The 18344-nt window shown below is 46.2% G+C and overlaps 1 protein-coding gene across 2 annotated transcripts in view; it reads left to right on the top strand.

The window, feature by feature from the left end:
* MYO10 (myosin X) overlaps window positions 1-18344 on the top strand; it is a 206223-nt gene that overhangs the window by 38254 nt on the left and 149625 nt on the right. For both annotated transcript variants that reach the window (XM_079791410.1, XM_079791409.1), the window contains exon 2: window positions 3647-3745. In XM_079791410.1, the coding sequence (XP_079647536.1) occupies window positions 3647-3745 (99 nt within the window). The remainder of the gene's footprint in view (window positions 1-3646; window positions 3746-18344) is intronic.

An 18344-nucleotide genomic window follows, 5' to 3' on the forward strand; every position in this document is an offset into this window, starting at 1 on the left:
GGATGGTCTGGTAAATGTCTGCTTGTGACTTCATTTTCAAATACCTGTGGGTGGCCTCTTTTCTGGACCTGGGCATATGTGTTCTATTCCAATAGAATGGAAGGAGAAAGTCTGAGAGACTCAGAGAAACGACCAGGAAACAGTTTATCTATGTGAAAACAGTCATTGCAACGGTTTTACTTTGCAATTCTGATTCTATGAAAATGGCCAGTTTAAACTTTTTCAAAGAACAAAGGGAGTTTTGAATGCATTTCCCTCCCTACCTGTGGGAGCCAGCTGCCACAGGTCTAGGGGAACTGGCCTGGGGGCCCTAAATTTGCTATTTGGGGCTGTATTTCATAAAACTTGCTTATCAGCCGTTCTTCACACCTGTTGAGAAAGACCTTTGGACTAAGGAAGTTGAACTGGTGTTTGACCATGTACCACTGTGTCAACAAAGGGCTTTATGGGGCATCAAATGAAAAGGTAAACAGAAACAACAAAACTGAAGTAGAAGAAGCTGTGTGCCTTATAGTTTCTGGGAGTCTGGAGGTTTATATTAATCCTGGTGACAATTTGTATTAATTCAGTAATGTTCCCTAATAAAAACCTTAACTTGTTTTTACTAAATAGACAGTTTTAATAATTGGGAGATGTGTACATGAAAGCCTTTTTTGATAAAAATGATGCAGGTGATGGGTCATAGCAGCAGGGCTTTGGACCCAGGATCTGGGATGGTGGTCCACTGAATTAGTATTTCATGATTTTACCTACTGAGCAACAGTTATATGACTTTGAAAATTTCTGTTTGAATATGGGTACACGCATGTGTGCGCACACGTGTGTGCTCACACCCGTGTAAGTATTTCAAAGCTTTCAAATGTCGCCGTCTCCAAAGTGTGAATTAAACAGGAGATGCAAAAAGTAGTTGAGGGCCTTGGAAATCTTTTTCTCGAGCATTACTACTAACACGGTTTGGTGTGGAATGATATCTGAGAGAACAGTCTTAGAGGAGGCCCGAAGTAAGTGTTCTTTTTGGAAGCAGCTGTTTGCTAATACAGAATCAGAACTGTCAGGCGGTTGGTTCTCATTGTCTCTGGGTGTTACCAGCATCGCAGCCTGCGTTGGGCATCAGAGGCACACGACCCACTCCTCTGGAGATGGGAACTTGCCGCTGTTGGTGTTACGCGTGTTCTTTAAATAAGCGGACTTCAGGACTTATAGAGAAACCCCTCATACTCATTTCTGATGACCTTTTCCACCTTGATCAGGGAGGATTTCAACCCCTCTTTGGAGGGGTGGTGAAAGAAGGAAGGATGGGGTTAACAACTTAAAGTCCCCATAATAATGAGAAATGGGGTGCCCATGGGGAGGGCCTTGCGGGGGGCTGTCATAGGGGATGCTAGGAAAGTTGTAGAACTCACACGGGGAATCATGTGAGCTGGTGCCCTTTCAACTTTAGGCCTCAGCCACCTTGATGATCTTGGAAATGCTTGTAGAATCTCATGCACATGTGGCCCCCGCCTCTGGGTCCCGTGGGTCCAGTTCGCTGGCCCCAGATGCTTTCATCCAACTCAAGGTTACTTCCTGGATCCTGAGTGACAGTGGTGTAACAGCAAACATTTTGGGTCCTGGCTGGTTATTGATGGCACTAAGGGAGTAACTTAAAATGGACTTGTATATTAAAATTTTCCTCCTGGGGGAGAGAGAGAGAGAGAGAGAGAGAGAGAGAGAGAGAGAGAGAGAGAGAGAGAGAGAGAGAGAAGGAGAGAAGGAGAGAAGGAGAGAGGGGACACGATTGTATGTGATAACTGGCCACTTAAAGGGGCCTTTGTATTATACTTTAATTATTGACTAATATATTAATACATTTATTTATGAGTTATTTCAAGGAGACAAATAGAGTCAGTGTGATGTGTGGAAAGAGCCTGGGGTTAGGGATTGGAGAGATTTGAGACCTGGCTTGGTCACTCACTGTGACATCAGGCAAGAAGTTAGGCTCTGAGCTTCCGTTTCCTCCCAGGGGAGGGGATTCCTATCTTGCTGAGGATTAGTATTAGATACAGAGTGTCACTGAGGCTTTTAGCACATGCCAGGACACCTCATGGCACTCCGTTACTGCAAGCTACTGTTCTGCTATTTATAAAGAGCAAAAGTGGCATAAATTCAGTATACTTCTGTATTACTTCCTGCCAACTGTCTGTTAACAGAGCAGTAGTAACCCCTTAAACTGGAAGTTTAACCTACCATAACCAATATATTGTAAATATTTCACTTAACAGTTCAAATTAAAACAGAAATTACGCAGGCTATTGAAATGAGGTTGAAAGTTCTAGAAAAAGAAGTTGTTCAGTTTAACTGCTATGTCAAGTTATAATTTGGTATATTTTTTCCAGTTTCATTTTTGTTGGAGTTGATGAAATGGTTGAGCACAGTAGAAATAACGTAATGAGATACTAAAGCTGTCCATCATACGGGTATGCATCATAAAGACAATTCTTTATAATTGGAATGACCAGCAAACGCCCAGTAATTTCTTCAAACTCCTTTATCACTCCTTCTTGGAAACAAATAGTTTCTATGTTGTGAAATCAAAGGAGGAAAAGCTAAAAATACATTTCATTTGTCCACTTGGGAAATTACAATGGAAATGAAATCAATGCCAAAAAAATATTCCTTTCATTAAAACAATGGGATCTGGAAGTTATCTTTTGGACTACAACCCCAGACTTTGGAGTGCATTTGGTGTCTGTTGGAATCTTACCCACATTCCTACCAGTTGATTGGGTTCCTATATTTACTAAAATGTTAGTCCCTCTCTTGGTGAATCCAGTTGACTCATAGATTTGGTACAAGTAGGGAGTCTGATGCCCTCCAAGAGGGCAAGTACATGGGACTTGGGCCCAGGAAAATGGGAGTCCTTATAGGTCCCAAAGAGTTCTCAACTTGGGGTGAAGCAGAGTAGTGACCTGGCCAAATTTGTGGTTTCTGGAAGCGAACTGCCTGGGGTTGAGTTCTCTCTCCGTCTTGAGATGCTGGGCATAAAACTTTACCTCTAGGCCTCTATTTCTCCATCTGTAAAATGGGCGTGATAATAGTTCCTGCCTCAACAGGTGTGTTTGTTTGTGAGTGAAATGAGACAATCCCTGTAAGTCAGTTGCACTCAGTAACACAGGGGCTACCATTTTCTCAGCCCCTTCATTGTTCTCTCTGTCCAAGTGGGTCCCTCTCAGTCACCCTTCTCTACAGTAAAGCTTGCAGATGATGCTTTCTGAAGAGTCATTCTTTGCTTGTTTGAGAAGAACATTTGCATTTCAAAAAGTTTCTTTTTTATTTTTTAAATATATTTGTATTGATTTCAGAGAGGAAGAGAGAAGGAGAGAGAGAGATAGAGGAGAGGGAGAAGGAGAGAGACTCATTGATCGACTGCCTCCTGCACACCCCACACTGGAGATCGAGCCCGCAACCTGGGCATGTGCCCTTGACCAGAATCGAACCCAGGACCTTTCAGTCCGCAGGCCAATGCTCTATCCACTGAGCCAAGCCGGCTAGGGCAAAAAAGTTTCTTTTTTAAAGGAATGTCGTAGTCATAGTGATTTTGAGGGTGGTGTTTTGCCACAAAACGTAATCCAAATGCATCATTAAATTCTGTTTATTTTGTTTACAGGGAACACGGGTCTGGCTGAGAGAAAATGGCCAGCATTTTCCGAGTACTGTCAATTCCTGTGCGGAGGGCGTCGTCGTCTTCCAGACAGACTATGGTCAGGTGAGCACGTGTCCCTTCGCCAAGGAATGCGAAGTGCGCGCCTCGAGTGTGTGCGCGACGCAGCGGCGTTCTCCAGTGGAGCACGGAGGGGTGCCAGCCAGGGCGGGACAGAGAGCCTGCACTTGGCTCCACTTGGCCGGCCTCCTTCCTGGGGGATCTTGTCCAAGAATCAGAAGTATGGAATGCAAGCAGCTGGAGGAAAAGTCCGAATAGATTGATGTTTGCTCATTGGTTTCCTTTCCCCTTTCCCTTAAAATTCTTAAACTATTCCTAGAGTATCGGAGATACTGGCTGCCAGTGAGACAGAAGTGTGGCGGTGTCCCGATTCCTGTAAGAATCAGACTGACTAACCCCCTCACCTGAGCTACCTAGCCACCTTGTTAGCAGCTGCAGAAGTTCCTTCTGTGTGTGGGAATTCCACTGCTCCTGGTTCTCCGTTTTGTGTGTAAAACAAATGAAAAGCCCTATCATTGAAAACCGAAATAGGGTGTGAATCCAGAAACTGGCTCATTGATTGTACAGCTGACTCTTGAACAACACAGGTTTGAACTGTGCAGGCCCACTTATGCATGGGTTTTTCTTCTTCTTTTTAAAGTATATTTTTATTGATTTCAGAGAGGATGGAAGAGGGAGGGAGAGAGAGATAGAAACATTGATGATGAGAATCATTGATCGGCTGCCTCCTGCATGCCCCACACTGGGCATCGAGTCCGCAATCCAGGCATGTGGCCTGACCAAGAATTGAACCGTGACCTCCTGGTTCATAGGTCGATGCTCAACCACTGAGCCACGCCAGCCAGCCCTGGATTTTTGTTTTTTTTCCAAGAAATGTTGTAAATGTGTTTTCTCTTCCTTATAACTTTCTTAACGTTTTCTTTTCTCTAGCTTACTTTATTGTAAGAATACAGTATATAATGCATATAAATATACAAAATGTATGTTAATCGACTATTCATGTTATTGGTGAGACTTCCGGTCAAAAGTAGGCTATTAGTAAAGTTTTGGGAGAGTCAAAAGTTACATGCAAATTTTTCAACTGTGCAGGGGAATAGGTGACCGTCACATGCTGTTCATCAACTATATCTGAATAATTGTGAAAGGAGCCCAGTCTCTCCATTTTCATGAAGGAGATTAATTTTAATATTACAAATGGGTCCCTCCCTCAGAGGCACATATCAAAATTTAAGACATCAAGAAATAAAAGGATGTCATAGACCAGTATTTAAAACTCAGAGTTTCTGAATGTCATTTGTAAGTCGTGCTGAGCGTGAAAGCGGCAAGGCCAGTGCAGTGTAGTTTGAGGCAGTCGAGCTCCTGGGCGCGCTCTGCCTCTTAGCCCAGCTGGTCCCGTGGGGTGGCACCTTTCCCATTTCTTGGCCTCATGAGGAGTGATTTTACGGGGCTGTTTTATAGTTCCTCAGATGCTTTTTCATGGCTCTTCAGAATTCATCTGGTGGTGTGAGGATATAGCTGTGTTTTGTGGACGTAGATTGGGGGGTGGCATCGTGAGAAGGTGGCATAGGGAGAAGGTGGCATCAGGAGAAGGTGGCATCGGGAGAAGGTGGCATCGGGAGAAGGTGGCATCGGGAGAAGGTGGCATCGTGAGAAGGTGGCATAGGGAGAAGGTGGCATCAGGAGAAGGTGGCATCGGGAGAAGGTGGCAAAGGGATCTCATGTTTAACAGCCCTCGCAGGTGTGGTCGCTGCACTGGTGCCCAGTCTGGTTCCTTTCCCATCAGGCTGTCAGGTCGTGTTGTGTGATCTATAAACCGACTCAATGACTTCTGCTGACCTTCACGGTCAGGCGCTGCTGTGATGCTCAAGTTCCCGTGCAGGCTTGGTCAGCATTTTCCTGTCTTTCCTTGACTTCTGCCTTTTTCTTTCTCACTGGACCCACGAATTCACCCCCTTTCAGGCCCTGTACATACTTCTCAAGATGCAGTAAAAAAGGAAAACAATACTTACTCAGTGTACCAGTTTGACATAAGTATTCCTAAAAGATTTATAATGCAATTATTTTTGTTGTTGTTGACTTATCTTTTAATCCCAAAGATAACGTTTTAAACCTTTTTTTCCCTTTTTGAAAAAAAAAGGTGGTAAAAATACACACAACATTAAATTTACTATTTTAAGCACTTTATCGTGCAGTTCGGGAGTGTTAAGTACATTCACATGCTGTGCAACAGAGCTCTAGAACTCTTTCGTCCCATAATATGGAAACGACTAGAAGCCTGGTGCACGAAGATTCGTGCTAAAATGGGCCTTCCTTTCCCTGGCTGCCGGCCTTTCCACTCCGGCCCAGTCCCTTTCTGCTCTGGCCCTGCCTTCCCACGCTGCCCGGAGGCCCTGAGAGACGGGGTTGGGGAGGAACCCTGCGTCATCACCATGCCCACCCGCCCTGCCCTCCCCACATCGCTGAGTGCCTGTGTATGCAAATTAACTGCCATATTTGGTGGGTTGATTTGCATACTCACTCTGATTGGCTGGTGGGTGTAGTGGAGGTATGGTCAATTTACATGTTTGTCTATTATTAGGTAAGATACCCACCAAACACGGATTCCCCATCTCTGCTCCCCTAGGCCTTGTAACCCCCTTTCTACTTTCTGTCTCTGTTACTTTGACTGCTTCACATATCCATATGGGTGGAATCATACAATATTTGCCATTTATTTGTGACTGGCTTATTTTGCTTAACTGTCCTCAAGGTTCTAAGACACTTTCTGTTCTTATTTGTGCTTTGCTTGGTGGATGGGGGCTTCTCACATGGCAATTTCGGCAGCATTGTAGTGCTCCTGCCTGTGACACATGGTCAGCAGCCTGTGACACGGCCCATGGACAGCTCTCGGGGAGGGTGGCCGTGGGATGGGATGGTCAGGGAGCAGCTCTGTTCACTCTGACAGTATTTATGGAATGTGGGTTTAGAAAGAACGAAGCAAGAATAACGTGTACTTACACATGAAAACAACTCTCAACGTGGACTTCTAATCTTCAATCGGTCTTCAGATACTTGGTCTTAATGTTGTCTACTCTGTCATTCCCAAGTCTAACAAGTATAATTAGCTCGGTGGTTTGTGTAGGAATTGCAGGGTTTAAAATATGAGAAAAGTGAGATGAGATTGAAAGAATTGGGCTCAGACTAGGATCAAGATCTGGCAGTGGCCAAAAGATTCTAGTTTCTTTTTTTCTTGACCTACAAGTTCACTGTGGGGCAGAGGGGCGTGGCCACCGAGGAGTAGGAGAAGTTCATTTACTGCTCCTGGTGCCTAGGAGCACCTGCTTTTTAACCGGGCTGGGATAAATTCTTTTTTTAAAAAAAAATCTTTATTGTGGAAAGTATTACATATGTCCTCCTTTTCTCCCCATTGACCCCCTTTAGCCTGCCCCCGCCCCATCCTGGCCTTTACCACCCTATTATCCGTGTCCCTGGGTTATGCATATATGCATACAAGGTCTTTGGTTGATCTCTTCCTACCCATCCACCCACCCACCCACCCACTCACCCTCACCTTCCCTCTGAGATTCAACAGTCTGTTCAATGCTTCTATGTCTCTGGATCTATTTTGTCGAACAGTTTATTTTGGGGTAAATTCTTGAAGGAATCTGGTCAAAGATGCAGAGCATGGCCTTGTCCTAGTCAAGCCGGTGTAGAGTAACTTTCCAAGGCATTGGCTGATTTCAACCCAATTTGGTATGTTATAAAAGGGTGTTAAGAAAGTGTTGTTTCTGACCTAGCCAATGTGGCTCAGTCATTTGGGCGTCCTCTGGTGCACCAAAAGGTTGTTGGTTCGATTGCCAGTCAGGGCACTGCCTGGGTTGCAGGCTCAATCATTGGTAGGGGTGTGCAGAAGGCAGCTGATTGATGTTCTGCTCTCACATCGCTGTTTCTCCCTCTCCCTCTAAAAAATAAAATCAATAAATTATTTTTAAAAAGAAAAGAAATTGTTTCTGGGGAGAGAGAGGAACGGGGATTTATTGTTTAATGAGTACAGTTTCAGTTTTGGAAGATGAAAAGGTTGTGAAGATGGATGGTGGTGATGGTTACACAACAGTGTGAATGGATTTAATGCCACTGAACCGAATGCTTAATGGTCAAGATGGTAACTTTTATATTCATATGTATATTGTAGTGCATACACACAAAAAACATATTGATGTTTGAAGTCAGATGGTAACTGGTAAAACATGCCAATGGGTATTTTTCTATATTTTTAAAAAGACTTTTGATGAAATTTTTATGTTGCCAAAATACGACTTCTCAGAAACATAGACGGCTTGAAAAACTAATTACTCTTTGGCTCAGAGCAGTGCACCTCAAACTTTGCTATCCACGGATCACATGGGGGTCTCGTTCCCATGCCAGTTCTGATCGGCAGGTCTGGGGTGGGGCCTGAGGGTCTTGCATTTCTCACAAGCTCCTTGGTGACTTGATGCTGCTGGTTCTTGAGCCCCAGTGGAGGAGTGAGGATTTAGAAGACGTTCCTGGAAGTCACCTTAGGGCCATGGTTACGGCAGGGAAGTCTCTCCGACCTCCTCCATCCACCACCTTGCAGGGAACAACGATAAAGATAAGGTGGAGGACTTTAGAGAGAAAGCTGGAAAATACTTCTGTGGTCTTTCAAGGCTTTGCTTTTCTTGGTGTCCTCCCTTCCAACAACCATTTCACCTTGAACGTGGCCAGGAGTGGTGCTGGCTGCAGCATAATAATCCTCAAGTGAACTTAGAAGCAGTTTTTAAAATTCTATTTAGTGTTCGAGACCAAGGAGAGCCTTGTGTGACTCAAATCCTACAACGGAACCCCGGGGACCCTGGGAGGTCGTAGGCGATAGTGTGGCAGCACAAAAGGGCATGTTTTCTTGTTTCCTTCAGTCTCTGAGAAGTTTGCACACTCATGCAAGCTGCTCTTTTTTGGCAAGGGAGATAGTTTTAAAGCTCACTTAAAATTCCATCCCACACGAACATTTTAATTGCTGCTGATGGGTCCTCGGAATACGGAGGACCGAAATACTCCCCTTGGACTCATAACTTAAGCTACACTCACCAGCAAGTATTTGCAGAAGGAAAAAGAAATGTGCAAGTGACAAGCTAACACACTTGGTTGAAAAATATGCATAGTTGTGTCCTCGGGAGGATGCAGTACGTGGGCAGGTCAGCGCATGTCCTGAAATGTCAAAATTACTAGCTTATTGTCCTAGATAACAAGCTTCGGACAGAGATGTAGAAGAGGCAGATTAAAAGGCACCACGATTCTGCAGGGTGCAGATGTGGCTGAGCGCTCAACTCTTGCCCAATGCCGTCTTCCAGTCTTAGCCTTCCTGACGTGAGGGTGTCTTTTCTGGAACATGCACGAGGCACATGGGTGATCACTATGGCACCCTTTATGCACATTGTAGAATTGAGTAATAAATTCTAAATTAGATTTTTTTTTTCACTTTGAGAGTGAACTATTATCTCTGATTGCTCTGAAATTGCTTAGAGAGAGATCAATTTACCTAATTGTATTTTAAAGGGTAATTATTTAACTTACCCAGTAAACATAGGACGGTTACGGCATGCAATGATTTAGTAGGATTTTCTGTGAGAAGTCTCTGTATGGGGTCTTCTGAAATATTCTACTGGAGGGAGATGTAATTGCCCCAAACTACAAATAGATGCCCTCCTCCAGGCCCTTCACTTTTTATTTGCAACAAACATAATTAGACGTTGTTTTCAAAGTTATTCTTCTCATTCTATTAATCCAGGAAAAGGCTATTAGGTTGCCTGGTACTTTGAAGTCATCCCCCAAGAAAGACTTCCCCAGGCCACACAGGAAACACAATCCTAATTATTTATAATCACATCTCCCATTCAAAGCCGTCACTAACGTTTTTGGTTTGACCTTCTGGTTTTGACTTGTTAGAATTAATATAAGATGGGCCCAATGTTGTGAAACTTGATAATGGGTCAGTGTAGTGATCTCTAATAATTTTTTAAAGTCATTTTCACACTTTCTTCCATGGCCAACTGCTTTTCTTTTGCTCCCCCCTCCCCTCCACTTTGCCCCCATTGGTTCCTTTTTGTGTCCCTTGAATGTCTACGGACATGGGTGGCCTTTTGACCTCTCCACACCCTCCCTCTTGTGCACTCCTGTGTCCTGGAGACATCTGCCCCAGGCCTGCTGAGTGCTGGCATTCTGACTGTGGGCCTGCTCAGCACGGCTCTGTCCCATTTTAGAGCTCCAAATAACAGCGGGACCCACACATTGTCAGGAATTGGACAACTAGACTGTGATTTCAACCTTTTTTGGGGGGACGGAGGGGGGGCGGTGTCTGAGTCGGGTCTGACTGCTGATGGATCCTAGGTACAGCTGAGTGAAACATCTCACATGAAAGGAAGCTGACTGCACACACTGGCCCCAAGAGCCCAGGAATGCCTGCGCTTTTCAGCAGCCAGGGGAGCTGCATTCCAGGCTTCACACGCAAAGCCAGCTGTTGGCAGAGGCAGCTGCCTGGGGACAGACGTCCCTCCCGTCCCCCTCCTTCTGCAGGAGCCGGTGAGATGTGAGCAACCATTGGCACTGTTCCCAAGTGAGGTGGCCAGCAGCGGGGGACCAGCTGGAGTCTCCAGGGTAGCTCACAGCCCAGGAAAGAGTCTCCAGACTATGACTGGTGGAGGAAGGGGGGGGACCTCAATTTATGAAGATGGAGAAAAAGGAGTATGGAGGGCAATATTAATGATGCAGAAGCAGTGTCCTTTGACTCTACATGCCAAACTCAGGGACAGCAGGACATTCTTCCTAGTCAGCTGTCCTGGACATAATTCCCTTTCTCTCCCCCCCTCCCCCCCAAATTTTATTTTGTATTGGTTTCAGGTATACAGTTTAGTGGTTAGACAATCATATATTTTCCATAGTGTGCCCCTCAACATTCTCAGTACCCCATCTGACACCATACATAGTTATTACAATGCTAGCGGCCTGGTGCATGAAAATTTGTGCACTCGGTGGGGGGCGGGTGTCCCTCAGCCCGGCTTGCACCCTCTAGCAGCCTGGGAGCCCTCGGGGGATGTCCACCTGCTGGCTTAGGCCTGCTCTCCCGGGGATCGGGCCTAAGCTGGCAGTCAGACATCCCTCTGGCAGCCCAGGAGCCCTCAGGGGATGTCCGACTAACGGCTTAGGCCTGCTCCCCTGTGGAATCGCACTGACCACCAGGGGGCAGCTCCTGCGTTGAGCATCTGCCCCCTGGCAGTCAGTGTGCATCATAGCGACCGGTCATTCTGCCCTTAGGGTCAATTTGCATATTACCCTTTTATTAAATAGGAATTATATGGGATAGGATTATTGGCTGTAGTTCCTATGCTGCACCTACTTCCCGGGGACTGTTCCATAATTACCAATTTGGGCTTCTTAGTCCCCTCACCTCTTTCACCCAGTCCCCTTTTGTTATTTTTAAAGTATATTTTATCTCCTTCTCAAACTTTCTTATGTCCTTTTTTTGTGTGTAAAGCAAAGTATTTTTATATTAATGCATGTATTTGGGAGAAACCTTACCCATTTTTTTTTTTTTTTTTCTGGAAAGGAAAGAAACATAGGTGCTGTGTCTTTTGGCTCTTGTAGTCTCTCAGGTCTCAGATGTCCCATATTTTGCAGTTGCCGCTTCCAACCAAATGAACCTGCGGGGTCTTGTTGAACCATATGAAATGGCCATCTCTCTAGGATGAGAGAGTTGAATATTGGCAATTTTATGTGGCCCTCTTTTAATTTTGTGTTTTAGCTTATCTATATGTTTATGACTTGAAAGATAGAACTTTTGTGATGGTGTACAGTCAAGTTACACAGAATAATGTTTCTGCAGGTGAGCTGAGGGGCAAAGCATGTCCCTATAATGATATCCAGCCCTGGTTCTTGGAGTACCACTGCCATCTTCAATGCTGTTGTGGTTGCGTATGTTTGTTTGTTACCGCTGTGACATTATGCATTCCTTTTGTGGTTTTCCGTGTTTCTGATGTTTAACAAACTTGCCACGATGGGTCTCTACTGCAAGTGTCCAAGTTGGAGCTGAAAGAAAAATGAATGAATATACATTTTATTTTTTTGAACTGGAGCTTGGGTTTTTCCATATTGTCATGTTTGTGTGTTTGTGTTTATTGTGGGAAATATAAATGACATAACATTGGCCATTTTAACCATTTTTGGGTATATACTTCAATGGCATTAGTTACATTTGTAGCGTGTGCAATCATCACCATTATCCATTTTCAAAACTTTTTCCTCACCCCAAACAGCAACTCTATAACCATTAAGTACTGACTTTCTATACAATTTATTTTTTAGCTACCTTCCCCTTGGATGCCTTTTCTTGTGCCGATTTTAGAAATAAGAGGATGTTAGAAATTCTCGTTTGTGTTGTTCCATAAGGAGTAGATAGCATCAGGAAGCAATTGCTTTGCTCAGTTCCAGATTCCTGGGTGACTTAGGACCGCGGCCCAGCACTGAGCATGGGGCACTGGCCGTGGATGTGCACGTGGGTGGGAGGTACTGCCCGGGTGGGCAGAGGGCCCTTCCCAAGAGGAAGGTGACTGCACAATCATTCAGAAATTAAGGGGAACGAGGGGCACGATGGTGACAAATGGCAATTTTTAAGAATCAGATGCGTTTGGCTCTTTTTGTTGAAACTTCAGTATGGGTCCATCTGTTATTCTTGGAATTCACTTCAATCAAAGCAGTGCAGCTGTATTAAAGGGACAACGCAGAGCTGGGAAACTTCTAAATTCTCTGTTCTTTTCCCACAATCTGCTATTTCATCCTGGAAATACCCGCCTCTGAGATGGATATGACACACCAGCCCCCAGTTTCTTAGAATCAGAATTCATTTTCCTCCAGAGACTGAGCGCCAGGGGGGCTTTCAGTCTCGCTTTGAAGACCAAGTCCAACTTACTTGGTTTTGAGTGGGAACAAACTAATGTTTCTATGTTCTGAAAGCCATGTGATTGGCCCTCTAGACCTCTTCCGAGAATTTGGTTTGGCATCTTATGGCTCAGAGATAGGAAGTCAAATGTTTCCATTAATTTTCACTTTGGAATGATAGAAAAAAATGATGTCAGCTTGCTTATTAGTGTACTTTATTTTTTAAAAAAAATATTTTTATTGATTTCAGAGAGAAAGGGAGAGGGAGAGAGAGATAGAAACATCAATGATGAGAGAGAATCATTGATTGGCTGCCTCCTGCACGCCCCCTACTGGGGATCAAGCCCGCAACCCAGCATGTGCCCTTGACTGGAATCAAACCCGCGACCCTTCAGTCCGCAGGCCGACGCTCTATCCCCTGAGCCAAACCAGCTAGGGCTTGTTAGTATATTTTAGCTCCAGAGAAAAACATGTGAGATTTTGCAAGTCACAGCTCTGCGTGGAACGCTCCCTATTGTAGCCTGGGGAGAGCTTGTCGCTCAGGCAGCCTGGGTGCTTGTCTTTCCCCCTTTTGGGAATCTGGTTCCTGCAGAGATGCGCCTGGCCCTCCCACCTTCACTCAGGGATGAACGCCCCGAGGGAGACCTTCCCAGAGAGAACTTCTCAACCTCTCCATCCGAAGGAGCCCCCACCTTGACATTCAGTCACTGTGTTTATTTGATTTTCGTTCTCTTTCCTCACCAAGCTCTCTGAGAAAGGGGGCCTTCTCATTGTTGTGTCCGTAGCAACTAGGAGCATAGCCTGGTTGGGGAGACACTCAACCAGACCGGTCATTAGAATGCTGTGGGATCTGCTGAGACTGTTTATAACATTTCAATAAAGGACCACAAGTGACAGAAGAAAAAGCCACGTGTCAGGGTGGGAGTTTCACTGTGCGATTCCTACCCTGGCAGTGTATAAACTTGGAGATGGATTGGATACACCAATTCCCCACCTTGGACCCGAGGACTCCACAGGACCGGAGTGAAATAAAGGACATCGGAGATAATTAGAGCCTTTTTCAAAGTACTTCTTTCACGTGATAAACTTCAAGCTTATATGAACTGCATTTTTATTTTTTGAGGGGGAGGAGGTGGTTATTGATTTTGGTTCAGAATATTTTCCCAAGGTTTGGCCTTTTGACACCTGAGATTGTTATTCCATGTACTTCACCCTCTACCCTGAGACAGGAAGTGGTTTACAGTGACAAACACTAGAAGCTTCGTTGGTGTTCTAAGGACTGTGGGCTGTGTGAAGTGTTGTAGACCTCAGCTAGCAAGGGCGCACACCGTTTCTGTTCTGCTACCTGCTGTATTCCCAGCTCCTGAAAAATCCATCGCAAGACCTCGAGTCCTCCCCTGGTTGCTGGGGTCTGTCTCCCTGTTTCTGTAAGTGGATCTAGCTTAAGTGGATTAGTAATCCAGCTTATTTCCGGCCCTTGCTTTTACAACATAGCTTTTTGTCTTCAAGTCCCCACCTCCCTTGAACTAAACAGCCAGGCCTCTTCCCTGCCTGGCCCTCGCTCTGGGTGGGTGGTTGGATGTCTATTAGAGGTATTTACTGGCTCCAGTGAAGCCGGAGCAGAACACACACACATTAAACATTTTTTTTTGCAGGAGAGCAAATGGCCTCTGCTCTGGGTTACACCTTCTTTGGCTTCCTGTCCTCCTTTGGCCCAACTTGACTTTCTCCGTTGTGGCTATGTCTGGACTTTGGCCACTTCTTAACTCCCTGGATCTATTGAATGAGCCTCTTCCCAGTCCTTAGGCCTACTTCTTTGGACTCAAGCCTCCCTCTGACCTGCCTGTGCCTCCTGTCTTTGGTTGACTTCTGGGTTCCAGGTCCTGCGTCGGGGTAGCTCAACCGACTTGTGCCCTGTGTAAGCCTGCGGTCTATCCAGACCCTTCCTACAACCAGCGAGAGTCCTGGTCCTGCGATGGTATCGTCCAGGCACGAAGAGAAGAGCTGATAGATATTTTGTGCTATTGGACTCACTGTTGTTTTCAGTTTCGTGGTTAGTTCAGCAAACTCAGTTGTTCATACTTGAAGGTAAGCAGGACACTAACTTGCATTTTTGGTACCCATGAGAACTGAAAATAGATAATTAACGATGGGTGCTAAGCTCAGGTTAAATCAAAACTTGATTTTTTTTTTTGGAGGCTTAAATAAATACTGTGCTTTTATTATAAGTTTCATTTTATGAAAAATGTATGTGAAGACCTTATTTGGAAACAAAACAGTTTATAAATTATCCATGGGAACCAGACATGGCACCATGTAATGCTGGGTGTGATTTCAGCAGAAAAAGCAGAGGCAATGTGTTAGAACCAATTCAGGCAATTGTCAGTGTGTGACTGATTTGCATTCCATTTCAAAAATTCATTTACAACCAGTTTTCCCGAAGACTTGATGGTAGAGGTGGGGCATTGGTGTATCCAGTCCATCTCCAAAGACCTGTGTACCTACCACAGTGCTGAGAAAGCTCTCTATTGCCTGGTTCCGACTTTAAACCTGTGTTTAGAGTTCCAACCTAGGATGCCACCACGGTGAGAGAAGGGAATTGCATTCTTCCCACGATCACCTCCTTGAGAGGTGAGCTGTGAGAAAAGAGGGCACCTCACTTCTAAGCCAGAGCTTCCTCAGCAGGGCTGGCATTCAGGACGGGTCAAGGGGAGAGGATGCCATTGGTTGGGTGGCATCTCCACCTGGCAGCATGCTGGTGCGTTCTGTCTGTGTGTCCTCGTGAATCCTCGCAAATACCCTGTGAGGACGGCGTGATTATGCGCATTTTAGTGACATGGACATGGAGCTTTGGTGAAATAACATGTACACGAGTCCACACTTGGCCAGCGATGAGTGGTAGAGCTGGAGTTTGGGTCCAGAGTGGCTCGTCCTTCCACTTGATCACCTCCCTTCTTAAGGAGGACGTGCAGGAGGGTGAGGTGAGACTGGTGATGGGGGTTGACAATTTCAGTTCTCAGGCCCTGTTACTCCTCATACGGGTTATTTCTTTTCTCTCTTTAGGCCCTTCATCTTCTTGTCATGACGTTTGTGCTTCCTCTTGAAGTCACTCTTTGTGGTGCCCCCCACCCCCCGTTTTATTGCTCTAGGCCCAGGGAATACAAGGGTCAGCAAAAATCACTTTAAAAAAAAAATGTTTCATTATCTTGTGTTCACAGTCTTGCTTTGCTGCTCCTGATGGTGTCTTTATCAGCCTGGCCGCATGTTACAATTCACTGGGCAGCGTTTACCAAGAGCCTTGGCCCTGCTCCACAGCCACGAAATCCGAGTCTCGGCTGGGACTCGGGCCAGGGTGTGTTTTTCAAAAGGTTCTTGGGTGCCCTTTAGGGAGCGGCCAAATTCAGAGCCATTTCACGGACAGAAGGAGCCTCATCTCAAAATATTACCTTAAAAGTTGTTGAAAGAGCACAGCTTTTGCATAGTGGACTTAGCGCTGATGTTACCCAGGATTCCTAGGCCTTGGTTTTTCCCATGCAGCTCCTTTTCTGGAAGTCTTTTCTTACATGGTTCTGTGAAATGTCTCCTGGGTGCACATTCTTTGTGACTGCGGCTCCCTCTGCCCATCCTTCTCTCTCTGCAGTGCATTGTACCTGCTCCTCATCTTCCCATCTCCACCTCTCTGCTCCCACCCACCCTCTCACGTGGGCTCCTCCATGAGAGTGGGGCATTTGGGTTTAAATGTCCCAAACCCAAGGCAGTGTTTCCTGATGTGTGATAATCGTGGGTCCCTCACCCTAGATCTGCGGGAGCCCACTTCTCTGTGAACATGGTCCTGGGATCTGCAGTTGAACCAAGTTCCCGGATGAATCTGTTCATGCTGAAATTGGAAAACCATGGACACAGTGGGTATTTGGACCTGAGATAAATTGGGGAGTGTTTTTCTTCCCTCTTCTCACCGCCTCTCATTTGCTATTTACTTCACACGGGGCTGCTCCTGCCCTGGAAGGCTAAGGGCTCTGGGGAGGGCTGGCCTTCTGGTGTTTGACATCCCCCTTCCCCCAGTGATGCACCTGACCTCACCTGGGCTGGATGAGAGGCAGGGTGAAGAGGGGCTGGGAGAATCCCAAGTGGCCGCCCAGCATTGGAGAGGACAGGGGCCTGGGCCCAGTGGGTGCCTATGGGTCACCTCTGCTTGGGGGGGCTATACTGCCTAGCCCTGCAGTGAAAGCGTGACCTTCCGGCTTCCACTTCAGGCTACTCAATGAGTAAAGGTGACGAACATCGAACATCGAAGGAGTCATGCTGCAGGGCTACTTCTAAGGAATGTGCTGGGAGGAGAGCGCCAGTGCACTTTCTGAGGTCAAGGAAACGGTCAGCACATGGCTTCTGGGTGGCTCGCCAAGCTGTATATTTTGCCGTGTTAAACCTCAGTTTTGTTTTTTTTTTTTAAAGTAACATGTAGCTCTTTTGAAGGCAGCTGTTTGTATTGAAGTTACACATGTCAGGAACACCGCATTCCTGAGCTCAACAAAGTGCATGTAATTACTCCGTGTTCAGCGCAGACGCCAGCGGCAGCACGGCCCACGCCCGCTGCCTGTATTTACTGGCTGTGAGCTCAGAATGGCTTTCTCGTTTTTAAATGTTTGGGGGGGAAAAAATCAAAAGAATCCTATTTTATGACATGTGAAAATGACAAGTTGAGATTGGGTGGAGGGGTGCTGGACCTCGGCCACGTCCGCTCGCTGAGTTGTCACCCGGGACTTGTTCGGCGGCAGCGGCACGGAGAGTCGAGCAGCCCAGGGGATTTGCCATCTGGCCCTCTGCAGGAGAGTTTGCTGACCCTGATCGAAGGGCTCATTTTCCCCAATTACTTCTGATATGCTATTTAGGGCTGCAGGGTGGGGAGCGGGGGGAGGGAGCTTTAGTGGTTCCCAGTCCTGGCTGCACGTTGGAATCACTTGAAGGGCTGCTAATTGAGAATCCTGGACCTCTTACCCTGCGCCCAGTGGTACAGCTTCTCAGGGGGTGGGCCCAGGGATCTGTGCTGTGACCCCACAAACAGATTGGTTAGTGAAGCCCCAATATTGTGATTTACCTGGGAGGCGGCGGGGATGCTTGCCCAAGAGGATAAAGCGCATCAGTGGCAAAGCCACGTTTCCTGTTGCTTGCAGGGCAGCGGCTCAGACCTGAACCGGCCTCAGAACCACCCGGAGGGCTTGTTCAACCACCGAGGCCCGGGCCTCCACCCAGAGCGTCTGCTTCAGCAAAGCTCAGGTGGGGCCTGGGCATTGGTGTTTCTGCTCCCACGTGCTGCTGCTGGTCTGAAGCCACCCTTTGAGAACCAGTTTATGGGGCTTGGCAGGCTGTGTGTGCACTAAAAAAAAAAATCCGTGTTCTAAATAAAAGCATCTGATACACAGTCTCCTCAAAGCATGTCCTGTAGAAGCACAGGTGGTCACTCGCATAGACCAAGTAGCTTTCGACTGCTGCAGCCGTGGCTCATCGTGCACAGTGCCTGTCGGGCCCGGGACGGGCTGGCGGTCTTGGTTTTAAGGACTAACACCTGCCGATGGTTTAGTCTATAGCCCAGTCTTTTTTTCTGGGTTAATGGAGAGTCACTCCCAGGCACAGCAAAAATAAGAATACAGCCTGTGGGTTATGTGCTCAGTACTCTCAAACATTTCCGAGGAAGTATTTCAAAAGTGAGCTGATTGTGCTT

This window comes from Cnephaeus nilssonii, assembly GCF_951640355.1.
Source record: "Cnephaeus nilssonii genome assembly, chromosome: 2".
Lineage (NCBI taxonomy): Eukaryota > Metazoa > Chordata > Mammalia > Chiroptera > Vespertilionidae > Cnephaeus > Cnephaeus nilssonii.